Source organism: Lipotes vexillifer, unplaced genomic scaffold (genome assembly GCF_000442215.2).
Source record: "Lipotes vexillifer unplaced genomic scaffold, Lipotes_vexillifer_v1.1 scaffold112, whole genome shotgun sequence".
NCBI lineage: Eukaryota > Metazoa > Chordata > Mammalia > Artiodactyla > Lipotidae > Lipotes > Lipotes vexillifer.
This window is the reverse complement of record NW_006776285.1, coordinates 1,176,974-1,197,621: the sequence shown is the minus strand read 5'-3', so window position 1 is coordinate 1,197,621 and position 20,648 is coordinate 1,176,974. Positions and strand designations below refer to the sequence as shown.

General features: G+C 39.9%; 1 protein-coding gene across 1 annotated transcript in view; it reads left to right on the top strand.

Annotated features, from left to right (window-relative positions):
* The first annotated feature begins 125 nt into the window (after nucleotides 1-125).
* The window catches only part of ADAT2 (adenosine deaminase tRNA specific 2), a 21,595-nt gene continuing 1,072 nt past the window's right edge, over nucleotides 126-20,648 (top strand). Inside the window, exons 1-4 of the mRNA XM_007450310.1 lie at nucleotides 126-221; nucleotides 12,372-12,476; nucleotides 15,099-15,249; nucleotides 16,830-16,936. Coding sequence (XP_007450372.1) covers nucleotides 126-221; nucleotides 12,372-12,476; nucleotides 15,099-15,249; nucleotides 16,830-16,936 — 459 coding nt within the window. The remainder of the gene's footprint in view (nucleotides 222-12,371; nucleotides 12,477-15,098; nucleotides 15,250-16,829; nucleotides 16,937-20,648) is intronic.

Genomic DNA, 20,648 nt, shown 5'->3' with positions numbered 1-20,648 from the left:
TTCGCTCCCGAGTGCCTCACAGTTCGATTCCCCCGGAAACGACAGCCCGCTCCCTCCGCGTTCCGTTGCCAGCGCTCCTCTTCCGCCGCGGCCTCTGGCGCTGAGCGAGGCTGCCCCGGTGCAGTATGGAGGCGAAGATAGGGTCCACGCAGACTACGGCCGGCGCCTGCTCTGTGTTGGCGGAGGAGACCGAAAAGTGGATGGAACAGGCGATGCAAATGGTGAGTGGGCGGGACGTGGAAATATAGGGTGGGAATTTTCTCTGGCTTATCCTGACCGAAGCATTCGAGTAAACGTCCCCGGGGGGTGCTTTCTGGTCTCAGTAATCTCGATGGCGCTCGCATTCTCTGGGTAAACAGCTGGCTTTACTGTCCTGAAATGTTCTTTAGCCCATTCTCACAGTGGTTCTGAGGAAAGGAAGAGACGAAATACAGAAATTATTTCTTTTTCACTTGTTTGAAGTATGCGCCAAACATCCCTATTCGGGGGCTGCTGGCACGGGCGTGCTGCGTCCCCTTGTTTCCTGTGGACATTCGCAGATCCTCGAAATCACATTATTTTGTATTTGTGACCTCTTGACTCTATCTAGTAGAAGGAAGGAAGCTGAGGATGTTTCCGGTAGAGAGCAGGATAAAAACAAGTACCTGAACAGCCAGATTCTCATCCATCCATCCATCCATCTATCCTTTCACTTTCCTCACTCCTTTCAGGACTCCTGATTAGGGAGGGCTCTAATAAGATTTGTGTATAATCCAAGGTTTACCCATACTTACGTGTCCCATCGAACTCTTTAATAGGGATAAAAGTCTATTTGGCATATATGTGTATATATATAAATCATGCACACACACATATATGCATATGTTCATTTAAACTTGTTTCTCATACTCTTTTGAAAGTCACTCACAGTAAAAAAAAAAAAATCTATTTTGTATTACATTCCAGTAAACACACACAGATAAAATTGAAACAAAAGTTTTACAGAACAGTACTTAATCTTCCTATGTACAGTTTTTCTGGTATTTCTCTTTCATTGCATTTTGGAAAAAAAAATGCTGGTCATCACCCCATATTTGATTTCATGACCCACTCTTTAAGCCCACTTCAAAATTGATTTCCCCCATTAAACTTACAGGATGCATAACTTTCTGTCTGATACTTTAATGTTCACATGTGCCTTTAAATAATTAATTTGTAATTTGTAATATGGAGTTGTTTGTCCTGAACTCCTTTTATGTTACTAAATTCTCCAAGTTGGAGACAAGGAGTTTTCATGTGATATCAAAAATCTCACTCTCTTTACCCCAAATCATTTCAATAATATCATATGCCTGGCGGCGCCTTTTTTTTTTTTCTGGCTGCGCTGCGTGGCGTGTGGGATTTTAGTCCCCCACCAGCGATCAAACCCGTGCCCACTGCAGTGGGAGCACAGAGTCTTAACCACTGGATGGCCAGGGAAGTCCCTGGGCAGCATCTTTATAAGTAGTGAGGATGATAATAAATGCACATGAAGGCTAAAATATCTCAAATTAAGCTGCGTTTATATCTTTCTATGGGCGAGAGACCTGGAGGCCAGGGAATCCTGGAATACTGGGAATTCGTGGTCTCTTCCATTTATTATCATTTGCTTCAGGAACTCTCCTCAGAGTATTTATGTGGAGCTTGTGTAGATGAAATTTTGAGAGTTGCTGTCATAGAGGACTCAATAGTGGTTCCATAAACAGCTAAGTGTAATCAGTCATTGAGCTTTTCCACTTTGTGTATCAGAAATGTGTTTTCTTTCCATCCTTTCATATCTTTGTACTGTTCTCTAGTCTTCTGGACTAAACATTTGAGTCTTTTTACTACCTTTTGGTATGACCTTGGGCAAGTCACTTTATCCCCCTAGGGTATCGCTTCCTACTCCATAAAATGGGGTGGTTGAACTCCAAGTAATTTCTAAGCCCTCTCTGGCCTTGACATTTTTGTCTTTTAATTAGATTATAAACACCTAGGGGTGTGATTACCTAGTTTATCGACACAGGGTCAAGGAAGTCCTTAGTTTGCACTTATTTTTTTGGTTTTGGCCAATAGTGTATGTTTCTTCCAGGACTTAAAAAAGGGAAAAAGGGCTTGTCATAAACCTTGGGCTTTGTCCAACCATTCCCTCCCCACTAAAGAAACTTCAAATCTTAAATTATTTCAAAGAATTGTTGAAGTAATTGAAAGTGTATTATGTACTTCTGAGAAGTATTTAAGATTAGATCAGAAGCACAGCTAGTACCAAATCTGGAGGGAGCAAGTTAATCTCTGATTAATGTGTTCTGAGGAACTTGAAAGTGAAATGTCCAGTATACAAGTAATAGGGAGGATACTAGCATCCCCACAGCACTTGTACAGAGTACACATATTTATATGACCAGTTCAAGTAATTAGAATGTTTGTCTCTGATGTTAGCATTTGTTGGGCAAAGGCCTGGAGGAATTGGAATGGAGATGGATTCTTTAAAGTATATGACCAAAGGCAGAAAACATAAAAGGAAAATGAATAGGTTTTAGTTATATAAGTATTGAAAACTTCTCCGTATTAAAAAGATAAGATACAAAGTAACAAAGCAAATGACAAAGAGGGAAAATATTTGCAATGTAAATAAAAGGACAGGTTTGATAACCTTAATATATAAAGAACTTTTACAAACTAATAAGAAAAGATGTACACCCTAATTTTGAAAAAGTCCAAGGATATGAACATGCTATTCTAAAAGAAATACAAATAACTAGCAAGTGAACAAGTGTGCAATTTCACTAGTAATAAATTAAATTCAAGTTAAAAAGAGTTACAATTTTTCACCTGTTAAATAGGCAAAGGTGAAAAAATTATAATGCTTGCTGTTGGTAAGGGTGTGTGTGTGAGGAGCTGGCTAGTTTGTTGCTGAAACTGGGGCATCCTTTCTAGAGGGCAACTTTGCTATGTATATATAAAAAAGTCTTAAAACTAGTTTATCCTTTGATCCAGTAATGCCTTTATGGTATTTTTTTTCCCAAGCGAGAATATTTTAATGTTTTCTTTTTCTGATTATATAAATAATTCATAGTCATAAGAAATTCAAACTATAAAAAGATTTAACAAATTAAGTAATAATTACCTAAAAATCCTACCATCAGAGATAATGTTATAAAAATTTTAGGAGCATCCTTCCACGTATCTCTGTCCATGTGTAAACAGACATATATACTTTCTTCTTACATTAAATCTCTGTGCTAGGTTTTTTCAAATTTATTTTTTGACATATATGTTTAAATAAATGAAATTACGTATTCTCTTTATGATTGTGAATATCTTTTTCTAGACGTAAATATTTCTTATTTTGGTTTGTTTTCCTCTCACCCCTATTCCATAATACTTTTATTGCTATGGAATAGATTACCAAAAGTGGGACAAAGGATGTATGTATTTTAAAACCATCTAGACATTTTAAGATTGCCTTCTAGAATTATGCTGCCCGATGTAGTAGCCACTAGCACATGTGGCTATTTAAGTTTAAATTGATTAAGATGAAATAAAATTAGATATTCAGTTCCTCAGTCACATTAGCTGCATTTCAAGTACTCAGTAGCAACACATGGCCAGTGGCTACCATATTGGACAGTGCAGCTCAAAGGATATTTCCATTACTACAGAAAGTTCTGTTGGATAGCACTGGTCTGAAATGGTCACAATTCCATCCCCAGTGTATGAGAATGTTCTGTCCTACCCCTGTTCCCACTAGCCCTGAAATTATCACTCTTTAATATTTGGCAATGTTATAGGTGAGAAGTATTATAATATCTGTGTTACTCTTTTTTGTTGTTCTTTGATAAATTTATCAAACTTTAAATAAAGTTCTCTACACTTTATTACTGTTTGTAAAATCACTATTTTTCATGACAGTTTTCTTTTGGAGAGCTAAGTGTATAAAAAAGGTTATTGTTTTAATCATCAGAGCATATAATTCCAAGGGTGTAGGCTTAGAATCAAATAAAAGAATAACAGTGTTGCACTTTTACATTCCAGACACAGTGCCGTGGATAGTGTTTCATATAGGCTATAGTGTATAAGCCCCATAGTAGCCCTACCCTATCAGGTGTGTATTGTTACTGTCCTTATCTTCAGAGGGGGACATTGAGGTTTAGAGTTAAGTAAACTTCCCAAAGTTAGGGAGCTGGTAAGGAGAGAGCTGTGATTTGAGCCCAGCCACATGTCTTCACCCCCGCCCTGCCTGTACTGTGCTGTGTTTGGTTGCTCACTGCTCTCCAGTGCGCCCTACTGGACCTCTCTGCCTATTCACTTTCATCCCACTGACTACAGTGTATTGAGCATCCTAATTAGACGCTCGGATTTTTTTTCTCTGTGAATTGCCTAGGCATATCCTCTTTTGCCCAATTTTATTATTAGTTTTATTTTAAAAAATCACATTGTAGGAACCCTTTGTATTTTATAGCTATTTCTAGGAATAATTCATAAGGAAGTGATGGAGATATAAAGTTCTTCACTTGTTTATAATAGTGAGGAATTTGAAAAATAGCCACATGTTCTAGTTAAACAATAGGGGACCAGTTAAATGAATCATAAATATTCATGTAAAGGAGCACCATCTAAGCTTAAAAAAATCATGTGCTGAAAAATTATTACTCAACACAGGGAAATGTTTGTAATGTATTTCTAAATGAAAAAGGCAGACTGTTGAACTGTTTATATAGTATAAATCTATTTGACTTTTTAGAAAACTACGAACATGTATATGCAGGCATAGAAAAAAACCTGAAAACTTTCTGTCACAGAATAATAACAGAGATCATATATTGGAGTGCTGGGATTGAGTGGTTTTTATTTTTTGATGTGTGGATTTTTTTACCCCCAAGTTTTTTGCCTTGAACATACTTACTTCATACTTAGGAAAAAAGAAAGTGTGAGTGAGAGAGAGAGAGAGAGAGAGAGAGAGAGAGAGAGAGAGAGAGAGAGAGAGAGAGAGAGAGAGAGAGAGTGAGAGAGAGTGTGTGTGTGTGTGTGTGTATTATCAGAGGGTCAGAGATAGAGGGAGAAAAGTTGCAAGTTTTCTAGAATAAATCAATTGCATATTAATGTTGATGCATTTTCTGGGCGCCTAGTATTACTATAATATTGTGCTAGGTTTGAGGAAAATTCAAAAAGAAAACAAGCACAGACACATGCGTTGTAACAAATGTGGTGTGATTTAGTGTTTCCTATGTGTTAGGCCTTGTGATGCGTGCTAGGCCTGCAAAGGTGAGCAAAACAGGTTTGCTAGTGCTTGGATCTAGTGCTTGCCTCCCAGGAGCATACTGTTTAATTGATGAAATTAAGCCATGCACAAATGAAAAAGTTAATGGTAACAAGTTCAGGGTCCAAAATAAGAGACAGATATAAAGTACTATCAGATAATAGGCGACAAAGTCCTGAGCAAGTCAGTTGAATTAAATTATAGCATGCTTTCTTAACTTTAAAAAGGGAAAATGGGATGTAGGTGGGTAGAAAAGGAGAGAAAGGTTGATCAAGCAGAGGAACCGTCAGGTCCAAAGAAATGGAGGACTTGGTCTTAGGTTAGGAGGTGATCCAGCTGTTTGTTCAGAATAGGGCTTCTTAACAGGAGCCCAGGTTTTAGGGGGATCTATGAACCCTGATGCTATGTATAAAAGTGTCATGTGCATGTGCCTTTTTCACGTTTGAGCGTCCATAACGTTCATCAGATTCTCAGAGCGGCTCTGGAAAGTTTAAGAACCAAGGACCTAGAAGGATAATGAAAAGTTCGGCTGGCTTATTTGTTTGGTGGGGAGCATGGGTGGTAGTTGGGAGGCTCCCAGTGCCAGGTTGAGGAATTTAATGTTGTAGAGGGAAAAGAGAGCTTCCGAGAGTCATTAGCAGTAACAGCTGTAGCGTAGTTTGACCTTTTGAACGTTATTATTTTCTACCTAAGAGTTGTTCTGGCTAAATTGTCTCTTCCCCTGATTTTTTTTTTCTTTTGTAGGAGATATACCTGGAGACTCACCAAGAGTCTGTGCACACTGCAGTCTGTCCCCATCTCTCCTCCTTTTACCACTGCATCACTAGAGAGTAGTTTATGGGAGCAATGGCTTTAGAGAAACTCCAAAATCTCTTCCATCCTAGAGCTGTCATTGTCTGTAACCTGCGGGCTCTGACTAGAGTGAAGGAAATGACATTTAAAGCACAATAGAAATGACATTAAAGACATTTGGAGTAGAGACCAGTAATTGGGCCACAGGAAGAAGAGAGATTTCATTCTTCAGTTTTGAAAGCTGATAATTTATTAATTTATGAAAGACCACGTTGCCATTTTCAATAGTAATTGGCTCCTGTCAAAAAAGATGAGAGAGTTAAAAACCTACCTGCACACACTTCAGACCCATCTTGCCTGAGTTCTTGTGCATTCATAAAGAAGTGATCAGACTTGACAGAAGAGTTGGTGGGAGTATTGGAAAGTACGAGATGTACGAGATGGGATGAGTTGAAAATTCTTTTCAGCTTAATTAAATATATTTTGAATGTGACAGCAAAGCAAATATATATTTGATATATGCATATATACACTTGTGTTCTATATACATGTAAACATACCCATCTCTATTTTTTTTAATTGAAAAGCATTTCACTCTAAGCTCACTTCCATGGGGTTTTTGGGTTATTCTCACCACCTCCTCCCTAACTCACCATTCCAGCTGCTCACCCCCTCACTGTGAGCTTGGCAACAACTTTAATCAACAACATTATTTGCCTTTTTAAAATACTCGCTTCACTCACATTTTCTCTCTAATTTGGACAGCAAAGGAAGGCATTTCACAAGAAAACACATTAAGGAAGTAGGAAGATAATATTCAGGGTTGGGAAATAGAGTTAAAAGGAGATAATTTGCTGGAAGGGAAAAAGAGAAAATCCAAAGGAAAGAATGAAAGGCACAAGCCCCATCACCTGGAGACCCTGGTGGAGGGGTTGCCAGGCCCTGCAGCGTGGCCCCGGCTGTCTTCCAGGTGAACAAGTCAGGACTTGGAAGGAACCCTACTGGGTAGCTTGGGTTCACCTCCCCGGCCACTTACTCCCTTTTCTCTTACTCTTGGATTCTCTTCTGCACATTTGAAATGGCCACATTGCCTCACATAGAATTTTTCAGGAGATAATTTTACAGAAAATCCTTGTCACATGGCTCCCCATTTGTTTACTCTTGCATTTTTTTAATCTTTAAACTTTCTGTGCCTCACTCTCTTGCTAAATGTCCCCTCTCCTTTGTCCCTTGAACTAGACCTACTAAGAACCCAAACACTGATAAAGTAGCTGATCAACGGTAATTACAGTAGAAATTAGAGACAGAGCCATGGCAGAGAGCCCAGGAACCTGACATCTGGTAGGTGCTCCACAAAGACTTGTCGAACAAGTGAGTGGGTGGAGCCAGATTGCCTGGGCTCTAGTCCCAGCCTCTTACAGGGGCTAATTCCATAACCTTCCCATGGCTCAGTCTTCTCATCTGTAAAATGGGGAAGTTCACGGAACCAGTCTCATAGGGTTATAAACTAAATGAATTAATACAGTGCTTAAAATAGTTCTGGATCAAGGTAAGTTTTTCAGTAAGCTCTAAGCTATTAATATTTGCAAGCTCAGAATCAGAACACTTGAGATGTAGACATAACAGTCTGTTGTAATAGAAACTAGAAATGTAACTTATAGTAGGTAAGTCACTCTTCAGGTCACTGGTTTCACTCCCTCCCTTCCACCCAAATTGACCCTTCTTTCTTGGCCTAGTTTTTTCCTTGGATCTTCCATAACACCAGACACTCCTGGTTTTCCTCCTACCTCAGTAGGCATCTCTTCTTAATCGCCATTGTAAGAGCCTTCTCTGTTTATTCCACCTTTACTTTTTTTTAATGTTTCAATTTGAAATAATTACAGATTCATGGGAAGTTGCCACAGAGAAGGCTCACATACCCTTCAGGCAGTTCCCTCCAATGGTAACATCTTCCGTAACTGTAGTAAAATATTAGAGCCAGGAATGTGGCATTGACCCAGTCTGCAGGGCTTGTTCAGATTTCATCACCTTTATGTGCTAACCTTAAAGTGTTTGTGTATGTGCGTGTGTCTGTGTGTATGTGTAGTTCTATGCAATTTTGTCACCTGTTTAGTTTTGCGTAATCACCACCAGAACTGCTCCATCACCACAAGGCTTCCTCATGCTACCTCTTTATAGCCACCATCCCTCCCAAACCCTAAACCCCGGCAGTCATTAATCTGTTCTCCATACCTGTAGTTTTATCATTCAAGAATGTTTTATACATGAATATGTCACCTTTGGGGATTATTTTTTTTTTATTCAACATAATTACCTTGAGATCCATCCAAGTTTTGAGTCAATTATTAGTTGATTCCTTTTTATTGCTGTGTGGTTTTCCATGGATAGATGTAGCACACTTTGTCTAACCAGTCACCCTTTGAAGGACATTTGGGTCATTTCCAGTTTTTGGCTATTATGAATAAAACTCCTATGAACATTCATGTCTGTATACAAAATTGTGTATTGTATGACCATAAGGTTTCATTTCCCTGGGTAAATAAATGCCCAGGAGTGCAGTTGTTGGGTCATATGTTAAGTGCATGTTTAGCTTTTTAAGGAACTACTGAAAAATCTCCCAGGGTGGCTGTACCATTTTACATTCCTACTGGCAATATATGAGTGATCCTGTTTCTCTGCCTTGCTGGTATTTGGCACTGATACTTTTTATTTTAGCCATTCTGCTAAGTGTGTAGTGATAATCTCATTGTGGTTTTAATTTGCATTCCCTAATGGCTAATGTTGTGACCATCTTTTCATGTGCTTATTTGACATCTGTATGCCCTCTTTGATAAAATGTCTTTAAATATCTGTTGCCCGTTTTCTAACAGTTTTTTTTAACTGTTGAATTTTGAGCATTCTTTACATAGTCCAGATCTAGGCTTTTGTTGAATATGTGGTTTATAAATATTTTCTTCCCGTTTTAGCTTATCTTTTCTTCCTCTTAACAGGGTGTATTAGTTTCCTATGGGTGCTGTAACAAATTACCGCACACTTGATAGCTTAAAACAACACAAATTTATTCTCTTATGGTTCTAGAGGTCCAGAGTCCACACTGAGTTTCACTGCGCCAAAACCAATTGTCAGCAGGGCTGTGCACCCTCTGGAGGCTTTAGAGGAGAATATGTCTACTTGCCTTTTCCAGCTTCTAGAGCGACATTCCTTGCTTGGTTCATGGCTCCTTCCGCCATCTTAAAAGTCAATAGCGTAGCATCTTCAACTCTCTTTCTCTGCTTCCATCATCACAGTGCTTTATACTTTATGTGTCAGATTTCTCTCTGCCTCTCTGATAAGTACACTTATGACTGCATTTAGGGCCACCTGCATAACCCAGGGTAACTTTCCTGTCTCAAGATCCTCAACAAATGCTTCATGAATGAAAAAATGATTTGTCTCTCTTGTGTACCCCAGGTTATGTGTCATCCTAAGCTTATTTTATTTTGTTTTCCTTCAATTAATTTTTTATTTTTGTGAAGACAAACAACACAAAGGAAAACTGATCAACATATTTGAACAGAAACTTCACAAGAGATATCCAAATGTCAGTAAACTTACGAAAAAATGGTAAACCTCTTAACTCACCAGGGAAATGAAAATTAAAACTACAAACACTACCTCATATCCATCAAAATATCCAAAATAAATAATATTAACAATTCCAGTTGTCAGTGAGGATGTCGAGCAACGGGAACTCTCACACACTGTTCATGGGAATGTAAATTATTACAACCACTTTGGGAAACTGGCAGTATCGTACTAAAGGCAAGCACACACATAGCCTCTAACCCAGTAAATTTACTGTTAGGTATATACTCAACAGAAATTAATAGTACCTGAAGAGACAGGTATAAACATGTTGCTGGTATTTGGCACTGATACTTTTTATTTTAGCCATTCTGCTAAGTGTGTAGTGACAATCTCATTATCACTACATTATTATTAGTAATAATCAAGAAGTGGAAACAACCCAAACATCTATCAACAGATTGTATAAGTAAACTGTGGTATATGCACACAAAGTAATATAGGGCAATGAAAGTGAACTACAGTTACAGGAATGAACATGGATGCAACTTAAAAACATATGTGAAACAAAAGCAGCTAGAAACAAAATATATACGCCGTGAGTCCATTTATATAAAGTTCAAAAACAGGAATAGTTAAGTCAGAATAGTGATTTAAGCTTACTTTAAATTTCATTCTTTGTGCGATGATTGCCTTAACTGCGCCAGTACTTAGTCTCCACCCTCCGCAGCTGTCAGTCCTCCTCCTGGCTTTCCTTTCTATAGTAGCCTGTGGTACATTTGTATATTTATTTGTATATAGTCACCAAACCTTGGAACTCTTCAGTCTTTCAAACTTTGCATAAACTGGGTATACTTTAACTGTTTTTACAGATCTGGGACAGCACTAGCCTGTGGGTAGTTCATGACACAATTCTGAAGAATGCGGTCTTATTCAGATACTGTCTGTTTACACCTCTCCATGCCCCAGCTCTATCCCACCACTCCAGATGCTCCCACCACGTGCCTCTCCTTTCAGCACTTTTGGCCAAATGATAAGTGTCAGTTGAGCAAGCTTGAAGCAGCTAAGGAACCCATGCTGGCATTATGATAGGACATTATTGCTACTGTAAATAGTGTAGCTGGGAGCAAGAGGCTAGTGCAGGAGATAGAACACACTGTTTTCAGCTAAGTCTTCAACTTGGCACTTTATATGCCCTATGGTGTGTGAAAATACCTCCGCTTAAATGGGAGTCTTGTCTTCCAAAGGGCCTTCCGGCCTGCCAAAGTAGGAAATGCTGTGCCTTTCTAGAAACAGCTGTACTTGGGATTTTTAATTGTAGTGAGGTGGCAATGATTGTATACTAGTCCAAGGGTTGCACCCGTTTAAGGTTCTCTCACCTGTGGTATCAGGGCATCCCAGAAGTAACCTGCCTGTTTTTGCTGTCTGCCTGAAGAAGTATTCCTTAGCTGTCCTGGGCCCCGGAGCTGCTGGGGTTCCCTGAGCCATAGCGCTAGAAGAAAAGTGGGCAGCCTCTGATAGAGGGGAGACTTTGCAAATATAATAATTGGTTTGCCGTTCCTGGGATGGTGATGGAACTATGCCTAAACTTATTTTTCTCTTTTGTGTTTTTCAGTTGAGGTATACTTCACATACAGTGAGATGCACAGTTCTTAAATGTATTGTTCACTCAGTTTTGAGTGATGCAGACATCTGTGTAAGCCACATCCTTATCAAGATAAAGTTTTCCCCACCACAGAAAATTTCCTTGTGTCTCTTTCCAATCTACACATCCCCTTTCATGAAGCAACCACCGTTCCAATTTCTTTCATCCTAGTTCAGTTTAGTCTGTTCTAGTCCTTCACATGATTTGTGTTTGACTTCTTTTACCTTAGCGTGTCTGAGATTCATCCATGTTGTTGTGTGTATCAGTAGTTTGTTTCTTTTTATTGTTGAATAGTATTCTATTGTGTGAATATGCCACAGTTTGTTTATTCATTCTTTTGTTGCTGGGCACCTGTGTTATTTCCAGAGTTTGGCTATTATGAATCAAGCTGTTATGAACATTCTTTTACAAGGTTTTTTGGTGGACATATATCCCCTTCTCTTAAAGAAATACTTAGGAGTAGAATAGCCTATATGTTCACAGGCTATATGTATGTTTACTTCTTAAAGAAACTTCCAAAATGTTTTCCAAAGCAGTTATGCTATTTCTTTGTATAGAGTGCTCCTAAACTTTTATTGTCTCACTTAGAGCAGAAGTTGTGGGCACAGAGAGATATCCAGTCTGGTTACCTTTATGCTGTTGGAACTCTAGAGGATATTTTCTGTAATTTTTAAAGAAACAAAAAAATAAGTAGAATTTCAACAAGGAAAGAATTTTAATAAAAGATTTATAAATGTTACTTATTCTTTACCTCTTTGCAGATATATACACTATCTCAGAAAAGGTGCATAGACCCTGGCAATTAAAAAAAAAGAGTCAATAGCAAAAAGAGTCAGTAGCAGTCTTTCGATTACTTCTGCTTCCAGTGAGAAGAAAAACGTCAGGGGACTCAGGACGCATGAAGGGGATTTGTTCCTGAGTCTCCTTAATATGGATACGATAGAGAACAAAGGCACTAAATCCTAAAGTATGTTTGAGAAAAGGGAAGGCTGACCTGCATTTCTTTGGTCTGGCGTTTGTACATGTGTGTACTGCTCAGGCTGCATCTTTTCTCTCCTACCATCTTCTCATGTTTTGAACATTACCTCTTAGATTTCCCATTTTGTCTTTCAGGCCAAAGAAGCCCTAGAAAATATTGAGGTTCCTGTTGGCTGCCTTTTGGTCTACAACAATGAAGTTGTAGGGAAGGGAAGAAATGAAGTTAATCAAACCAAAAATGTATGTGAGTTGAATAGTATAATTTCAGACATATGGAAGTGATGGTAGGTGTGGGATGAATTTATTGGAGTTGACTAGAAGATGGGTCTGTGTAGAGTCCCGTGAGTATCAATGGAAGGATGGTTTCCCTAAACATCTCTTTTTTTGAATGCCCTTTTTTTCTGATTATAAAAGTGATACATGTTAATTTTTTAATGAAAATTCTACTTTATAAAACACATCAATTTAATTCATATCGTACCCTTTGGTACCTTTAAATAGTGTATTCCTTGTGGTAAATTAAAAAGTCACCCTCAGTTGATAGCTATGGAAGTATAAAAAGATTGTATAAAGGAAGCTATTCCTAAATCAGATAATTCAGTGAAATACAGTCTCCACCACCTGCTGTCTCTATCTACAGGTACACTTTAAAAGCTTGTGTGACTTTAATTTATTGTGGTTAGGTTGAGAAGTTCATGAATTAAGGCAACACTTCCTGAACATGGTATCACAACAGTGTGTCACAGTGAGTATAAATGAAGTGTCAAGTTTTAGGATTATAAAAAGTGCTAGGTGGACCCAAGGATAACTTATGACTTTAATACCCCTCACACAGACCTTGATCTTACTTGGGAGCCAGAGAACAAGCTGGTGTTGGAACTGGTGCTGTGAGGACTTTAAAGTTCATCCATCACATCTATCAAAAAGAAAACTCAGATTTAGTGAAACACAAGCAAATTAGGAACCCAGATTCACGAAGCAATTGTTATGTGGATATCAAAATGTTTATGAGATAAGTAATAAACCGTAATACAGCAATTAGTGAATATACAGATACTTATGCAGGAGTGGAATTTTGTGTTTTAAATAATTGTCATATCTCTGTATGTGTATTTTGTAGATCAGTACAGTATCTTTAATGTGAGATCATTGAATGTCCTAGCAACATCCATCTAAACCCCCAGTGAACTGGGTTGCTTACACACCTTGAAATTAACCTGCATTTATTTTTAGTTTTCTATGCTCTATAGAAGATTACCCTATAATCATAGTATAGAAAGACTCTTGACCCCAAATGAGGAGACCCGAATCCTACTTTTGGTTCTGATACCATCACCCTCTGTCACCACCACCATCACCTCTCCCAGCTGTGTGTCTTTAGTAACCTCCTAATGTAGCTTAGCTTCTGATTCTTCAGCAGTAAAAGAGTTGATTGAGATGATTTAGGTCAACGATTATTTCTTGAGAACTATGGGGACATTTTTTTTTTTTTTTTCCTTGCGTTATGCGGGCCTCTCACTGTTGTGGCCTCTCCCATTTGCGGAGCACAGGCTCCGGACGCGCAGGCTCAGTGGCCATGGCTCACGGGCCCAGCCGCTCCGCGGCATGTGGGATCTTCCCGAAACGGGGCACGAACCCGCGTCTCCTGCATCGGCAGGCGGACTCTCAAGCACTGCGCCACCAGGGAAGCCCCTATGGGGACATTTGATTCAGTAGTTCTGAATCTGATTTTTAAAAAGCACCCGAGTTGGGGAAACTTTTCTTTTTTAAGCTCCCCTGTTGGTGCTGGTATGCAGTCATGTGTGGGAACCTCTTTGCTAAAGCACCTTCCAGCTCCGAGTTTATATTAATTCTGGGCCAGCAGTGCTCCCATCTGCCTCTGGCTTCCATGGTACCTTGGCCACTGTGCCAGCACTTTCCACACCCTGCCCTATGTCACAGGTAAATGAACACCTTTCTGTTTGTCCCATCAAATTTTATGCTCGTTGAGGACAGAGACTTTTTTTCCCACAAAGAGTTTAGCACAGTGGCTTATACATAGTTGACATTCCATGTAAGTTTATTGATAAACATGATTATCATGAATATTATCAATAATTGTCACATAGCAGAGTGCATATATCACGTTATGCGTCATTGTGCTTCATATAATTCAGATCGCTTTATGAGATGTAGATACCAGTATTACAATGGGGAAACCAAGGCTTGGAGAAGCTATGTAACTTGCCCAGGGCTGTATAATCAGTAACGTCACAGTCAGGATTCAGATTGAAGTGTGGTTGATTCCAGACTATGTGATTTCTCCTCTACTCAACTACTCCCTTGAGGTATCTGAGACTGATACCAAATCTCTGCTTCTCTCTAGAGTCTGCCAGTATATAAAATCTCATCCCAAAGAAAATACAAGTGATGATATTCCAGTGATGACATTCTAAATATAGATTTGCTTAGAGTGAGGTCAGTGACAGCCTTGAAAACATATTCGTAACTGGAACATATGCTTAGGAAAATTTCAAGTGTCCCCTGAAATATTCAGGAACCATAAACATTTTTTTTTGTTTTTTTTTTGAGACTTATCTCTCTGTGGCATTTTAATTGAAAGAGTGTCCCCTAAAGTACTTAGGTACTTAACTAAAAATAGAAGATAATTCGTGTGGCATCTCAGATTAGGTGTCTTTTGTTGGTGAGGTTATGGTACTTGAACTAGGAACTACAGTGTCAACTGCTAAGGGTGTCCTGAAACCTTTATTTGCTAAAACGCTGGCAGAAATGATAGGCCTATTTTTCATATTTACTTTTGAATATTTGTAAAATACAGTTACATACAGCCAACAAGGTCAATGCAAGCACCTCTTCTTTCAGGCTACTCGACATGCAGAAATGGTGGCCATCGACCAGGCCCTAGATTGGTGTCGTCGACATGGCAAGAGTCCTTCTGAGGTGTTTGAACACATGGTGCTGTACGTCACCGTGGAGCCGTGTATCATGTGCGCAGCCGCTCTCCGCCTGATGAGTATCCTTTGACTTCATGGGTTAATGTCTCGTACTCTTCCTGTGAACTCGAAAATGGCCAAACATCATAGTAGAAACATAACCCATTTCTACTACATGAAAACAGAGACTTATGAAACAAATGATAGGAGGTGCACATTATAAAATACAGTATCCCTTGGCCAAAAAATTTTTAGTAAAGATTTTTGAATAATAAAATTACCTCATTTTTAATATCAATAAACATATAACTATTAAGTAAGCCAGAGCAAGAAACATATGACAAACTGTTGTGTAAAGATAAACCATAAATTAGATTATAAAACAGTGTGCATAGGAAAAGATCTGAAGACTATGCATCTGTTTTGCCTTTAGTGAAGAGATTATAGGTGATTTAAAATTTTTCTTTCTCTGTTAATATGTTTTTATTGTTTATTTTTACCATGAATACCTATTACATAGAAGGCTTGAAAAATTTTAAGTCAGAAGTAAATACAAAGTAAAAAACAAATCATTTATGATACTATAATTGTAAATAAATGGGAAATTGATAAAGTTACAGCTCTTTGAATTCTGTCTTTCACAGAAAAAGCGACACAAATACTGAATACAGCAAGTTAACCTCTAAAGATCTTTTAAAAAATTATTTGATAATTCAGCAACTCAATTTCATACTTGCATGTTTTTATGTACTTATTTTGCTGTGTGTGTGAATCATTTAATCACTTTAAAAATAATAGAGAGGGTTTTGAGTACGAAAATATGTACAATTTCCATTTTATAAGCTCTCTGCCCATCCTGCCTTACAGAGTGGCTCTGCTTTAGTCTGGTTTGTACTAGGTCACAGGTTGTATTTGTTTGAGGAAAGAACAGGGAAAAATCTATTATTTTTAAGAGGTGAAAATCCCTGGATTAAATTCCTGCCTCCTTTCTGGCTCCAATTCTCTAATGATTCCAAAAAATCATCTAGGAAAGATCAGAGAGAGCACCGAGCTCTGAGCATTCAGCAGCTACACAGTCAGTTTTCATTCCGTTTGCAGTGTGACACATTAGTTTCTATATTCTTTAAATCTCTTTCTTATGTGTAACTGGATTGTATAACTGGATTTTTAAGACGAAGCCTAAGTTTAATTATTTTTTAATAAGTGTGGCTGTTTTTTTGATAATTTATTTTTTGGCTACATTGGGTCTTTGCTGCTGCATGCAGGCTTTCTCTAGTTGTGGTGAGCGGGGGCTATTCTTCATTGTGGTGAGCGGACTTCTCCTTGCAGTGGCTTCTCTTGTTGTGGAGCACAGGCAATAGGCGCGTGGGCTTCAGTAGCTGTGGCTCGTGGGCTCTAGAGCACTGGCTCAGTAGTTGTGGCACACGGGCTTAGTTGCTCCGCGGCACGTGGGATCTTCCCGGACCAGGGATAGAACCCGTGTCCCCTGCATTGGCAGGTTGATTCTTAACCACTGCACCACCAGGGAAGTCTCAGTTTAATTGTTTTTAAGAGTAGCATGGCCTTTCCTCTCCAGGCTAGCTGGTATAAACCCACCCTAGTTTTGTCACGGTAGGCACTTGAACTGCACACTCTTTGTAGGACCTTAATTCTTCCTTAGAAATCCCGCTGGTTGTCTATGGCTGTCAGAATGAACGATTTGGTGGTTGTGGCTCTGTTCTAGATATTGCCTCTGCTGTTCTACCGAATACTGGGAGACCATTTCAGGTAACATGAACTGTTATACTTTTTCTTTTTTTCTAATTACTGTGATCTCACGATGGGCTTGCAAATAGTTAACGTGTGCTCAGTACACCAAGAAGCCATGCTAGAACCAGGTGGGCTCTTGGGACCTCTGGTCAAGGTCATTGATGCCTCAGTGTAAGACAACAGGTAATCACTTCCAGGTGAGTGCTCAGCTCTCTCTTTTTTTTTTTTTTTTTTTTTTTTTTGCGGTAAAGGGGCCTCTCACTGTTGTGGCCTCTCCCGTTGCGGAGCACAGGCTCCGGACGCGCAGGCTCAGCGGCCATGGCTCACGGACCCAGCCGCTCCGCGGCATGTGGGATCTTCCCGGACCAGGGCACAAACCTGTGTCCCCTGCATCTGCAGGCGGACTCTCAACCACTGTGCCACCAGGGAAGCCCTCAGCTCTCTTAATTAACAGAATCCCTCCAGAAGGAGAGTCCCCAGCCTTCTGAGTTTTCCTCTAACAGTCTTCACCCATGCCTTCAGCTATGTTTGAGGACCCTACCACTGTGGGCGTTCTCCATCCATGCGTATGCCTGGCTCCACGCTGTACCAAGTTTGTGTGAGGCTTGGTGACAGTAGATGCTATTTACAGTTAATGTACAATAATTTTGCACAAAGTCAGTCATTTTGCTTGATTGCCTTGTACTGTTTCTGGTGCCTAGCAATCAATACCTGTTTTCATTATTTTTTTTTCCTGCCTTTTTAATGTTGAAATTTCCCCCAGGCCCAAGAATCCACTTAGAAATTCTACTTTCCCTTTAACCTTGCCACTTCTCCCAAAGTTTTTATGTTTAAGGCTATGAACAGTAGGACTTTATATTTCAGCATTTGGTCTGTAGACAAATACCAGTTTCCATAAACTGGTTTGATTGTTTTTTTCTCCAGATGTAAGGTTAATCCTAAAAGTATTATGCTTTAAAAAGAAAAAGGACTTAACAAATTGCTGGACATGGTGGGTAGTTAACAACAAAGACCTCAGATATTCTTGGGAGAATATTAAGTGCCTATGAAGAGCAAAATTTGGTTGAATCCCACTGAGAACAAGATTTGGAAAACATTCTATTTTGAGTTTTGCCAGCTGAACATTGGCTTTCCTAACAACTCCTGCCCTTTTGAGAATAGATGACTTTTAACATCACATCAGAAAAGAAATTGTAATAGAATGATGGAGAGTAAGCAATACAGTTAGCTTGATCATTAAAAAAATCTGCAAAGTGATTTGCTTTTTCCAGTTGCTTCTGTCAGTAGCTCAGATTTTGCTTACATAACTCTTCGCAAGTGAATTGCTGACTCTACTTCATTTATGAGAAAGAGCTAACGAATTTCTTAAAGCTTCTGGGCAGAACAAATATGAGCTATTGGATATCAGACATGGGGGAACATTTTTGATCAACATGCCAGTGACATTGAGCGCACATCATCCTCTCCTGCACGTCTTTGCCCAGAATCCAACAGGATCTGGTTGAACCAAAAAATAAGTTCACCTGCAGTGTGTGTACCTGGCCACATTGGCTCCATCAAAATGAATGGCCATGGTTTGAAGCCACATCTCCAAATTTGATGCCAAAATATGTTTTTTTTTACAGTGTTTTGAGATTCTAGAGAAACTATCGATACCCCAGGCTTCTGTGTTTTCTACTTTTATTTGGTTGGCTTAGGTTGTGGGTAGGGGTGAGGCGGGAATTTGTGGGAGGTGGGATGCTGTTTTTGTATTGCAGAATTATAGATTCTTTTAATACTGTATTGTAAGCAGCATTAAAGTTCATAGAGGAGACCTACAGAACTATTCTTTTCAAAGAAGATGGTGATTAGTTTACTTTACCTGCCTTGTGTAAAGACAATATTTTAATTAAGAATATGTGCTTTTTGTTAAAGCCACAAATTTGTAGCTATACTAGATGCCCGAAAAGATTACCTTGGTAGCTTAGAGGGATCCAATTTCCTTCTCCACCTGTAACTCAGTGGGTCTGGTCCCTGAGTGCACATTAGAATCACCTGGAGAGCTTGGACCCAGGCCTGTGCTTGGTCCCCACCCCAGACCCACTGAATCGGAAGCCGTGGAGGGAGGGGGGAGCATTGGTATTGTTTTAGTGAGTTCCCAAGTGATTCCACTGAGCAGCCAAGGTGGAAAACCAAGGTTCTAACTTTACCTGAGAGGAGAGTGCTTTGGGCAGGTGGGTGCTCCTGAGACAATGAGGAGAGGTGGGGGACCCGAGGGACAGGAGCACTGAACAGTGTAGGAAACGCCGTACTCACCAGCATGGTTAGAAGCTGAAGTACTGAGAAGCCAAGCGAGGAGAGGGTTCAAAGGAGAGGCAGGTGTAGCCAGTAGCCTCCACGACTGCAGAGAGCTGAGGAGAGTGAAAAGACCAGTGTTTTGGTCAATAGGGGCCCTTGAGACCTCTAAGAGGGCAATCCTGGGAGCACAAGCCAGTGAGGATGAGGTTGGGGAGGAGCTGAGAGCCACAGAAGTGACGGCCATGATTCGGGAACGTTCTCTGGGAGGAGCAGGGTATCAGCTTGCGTGGGGGACAGGGTAGAAGGAAGATTATTGGGGTTTTTCCCCCCAGCTTTATTGAGATATAATTGACGTACAACATTGTGTGATTATAAGGTGTACAGTGTGATGATTTTTTTTTGCGCTACGCGGGCCTCACTGCTGTGGCCTCTCCCGTTGCCGAGCACAGGCTCCGGATGCACAGGCTCAGCGGCCATGGCTCACGGGCCCAGCCGCTCCGCGGCATGTGGGATCTTCCCGGACCGGGGCACGAACCCGCGTCCCCTGCATCGGCAGGTGGACTCTCAACCACTGCGCCACCAGGGAAGCCCCAGTGTGATGATTTGATGCATGTATATAGCAAAATGTTTATACCACAATAAGGTTAGTTCATACATCGTTCACTTCACATAACTACTATTTTGTTGTTGTTGTTATTACGTTATGGTGAGAACACTTAAGCTCCCCTCTCATAGCAACTTTCAAGCATACAATACAGTACTGTTCTCTATAGTCACCATGCTGGAACTTATTCTTATAACTGACGGTTTGTACCCTTTGACAAAAGTGTCCCCATTTCCCCTACCCCCTCCGCCCCCGTCAACCACCATTCTACTCTCTGTTTCTATAAAGAAAGTATTGTATGTATGGTCATATATATATATGGCTTAAAATATTATTCAGCCATAAAAAAAGAAGGAAATTCTGCCATTTTCAACAGCATGGCTGGACCTCAAGGGTGTTATGCTAAGCAAAATAAGCCAGAGAAAGACAAATACTGTATGATCTCCCTTACGTGTGGAATCCAAAAGCATCGAACTTGTAGCAGGTTGTTTTGATGGGGAAGGTTTATGCAGGCTTTGTGGGCCCAGGCAGGAGCCAGCTGAAGCACAGGAGAAAGGGAGGCTCATCTTGAGCAGTGGACCACACTCGCCAGCCCAGTGCTGGCTCCATCCTCTCCTGGGCACTGCTTCCAGGTGGAAGATTCCCTAGTATCTCCTCCATTCATTGCATCACTTCGTGCACCTCCAAAGGGGGCAGCGTATCAAGTCCAAACTCCCTTCAAAGCCCTATATATTTTGCCTTCGTTTTTATTGCTTTAATTTCTTTCCTTGCACTCCCTTAATAATCACCCTACCCCCATCAGTTGGTTTTCTCACTCACGACCTAAGCCTGTTCCTACTCTTTCACTGA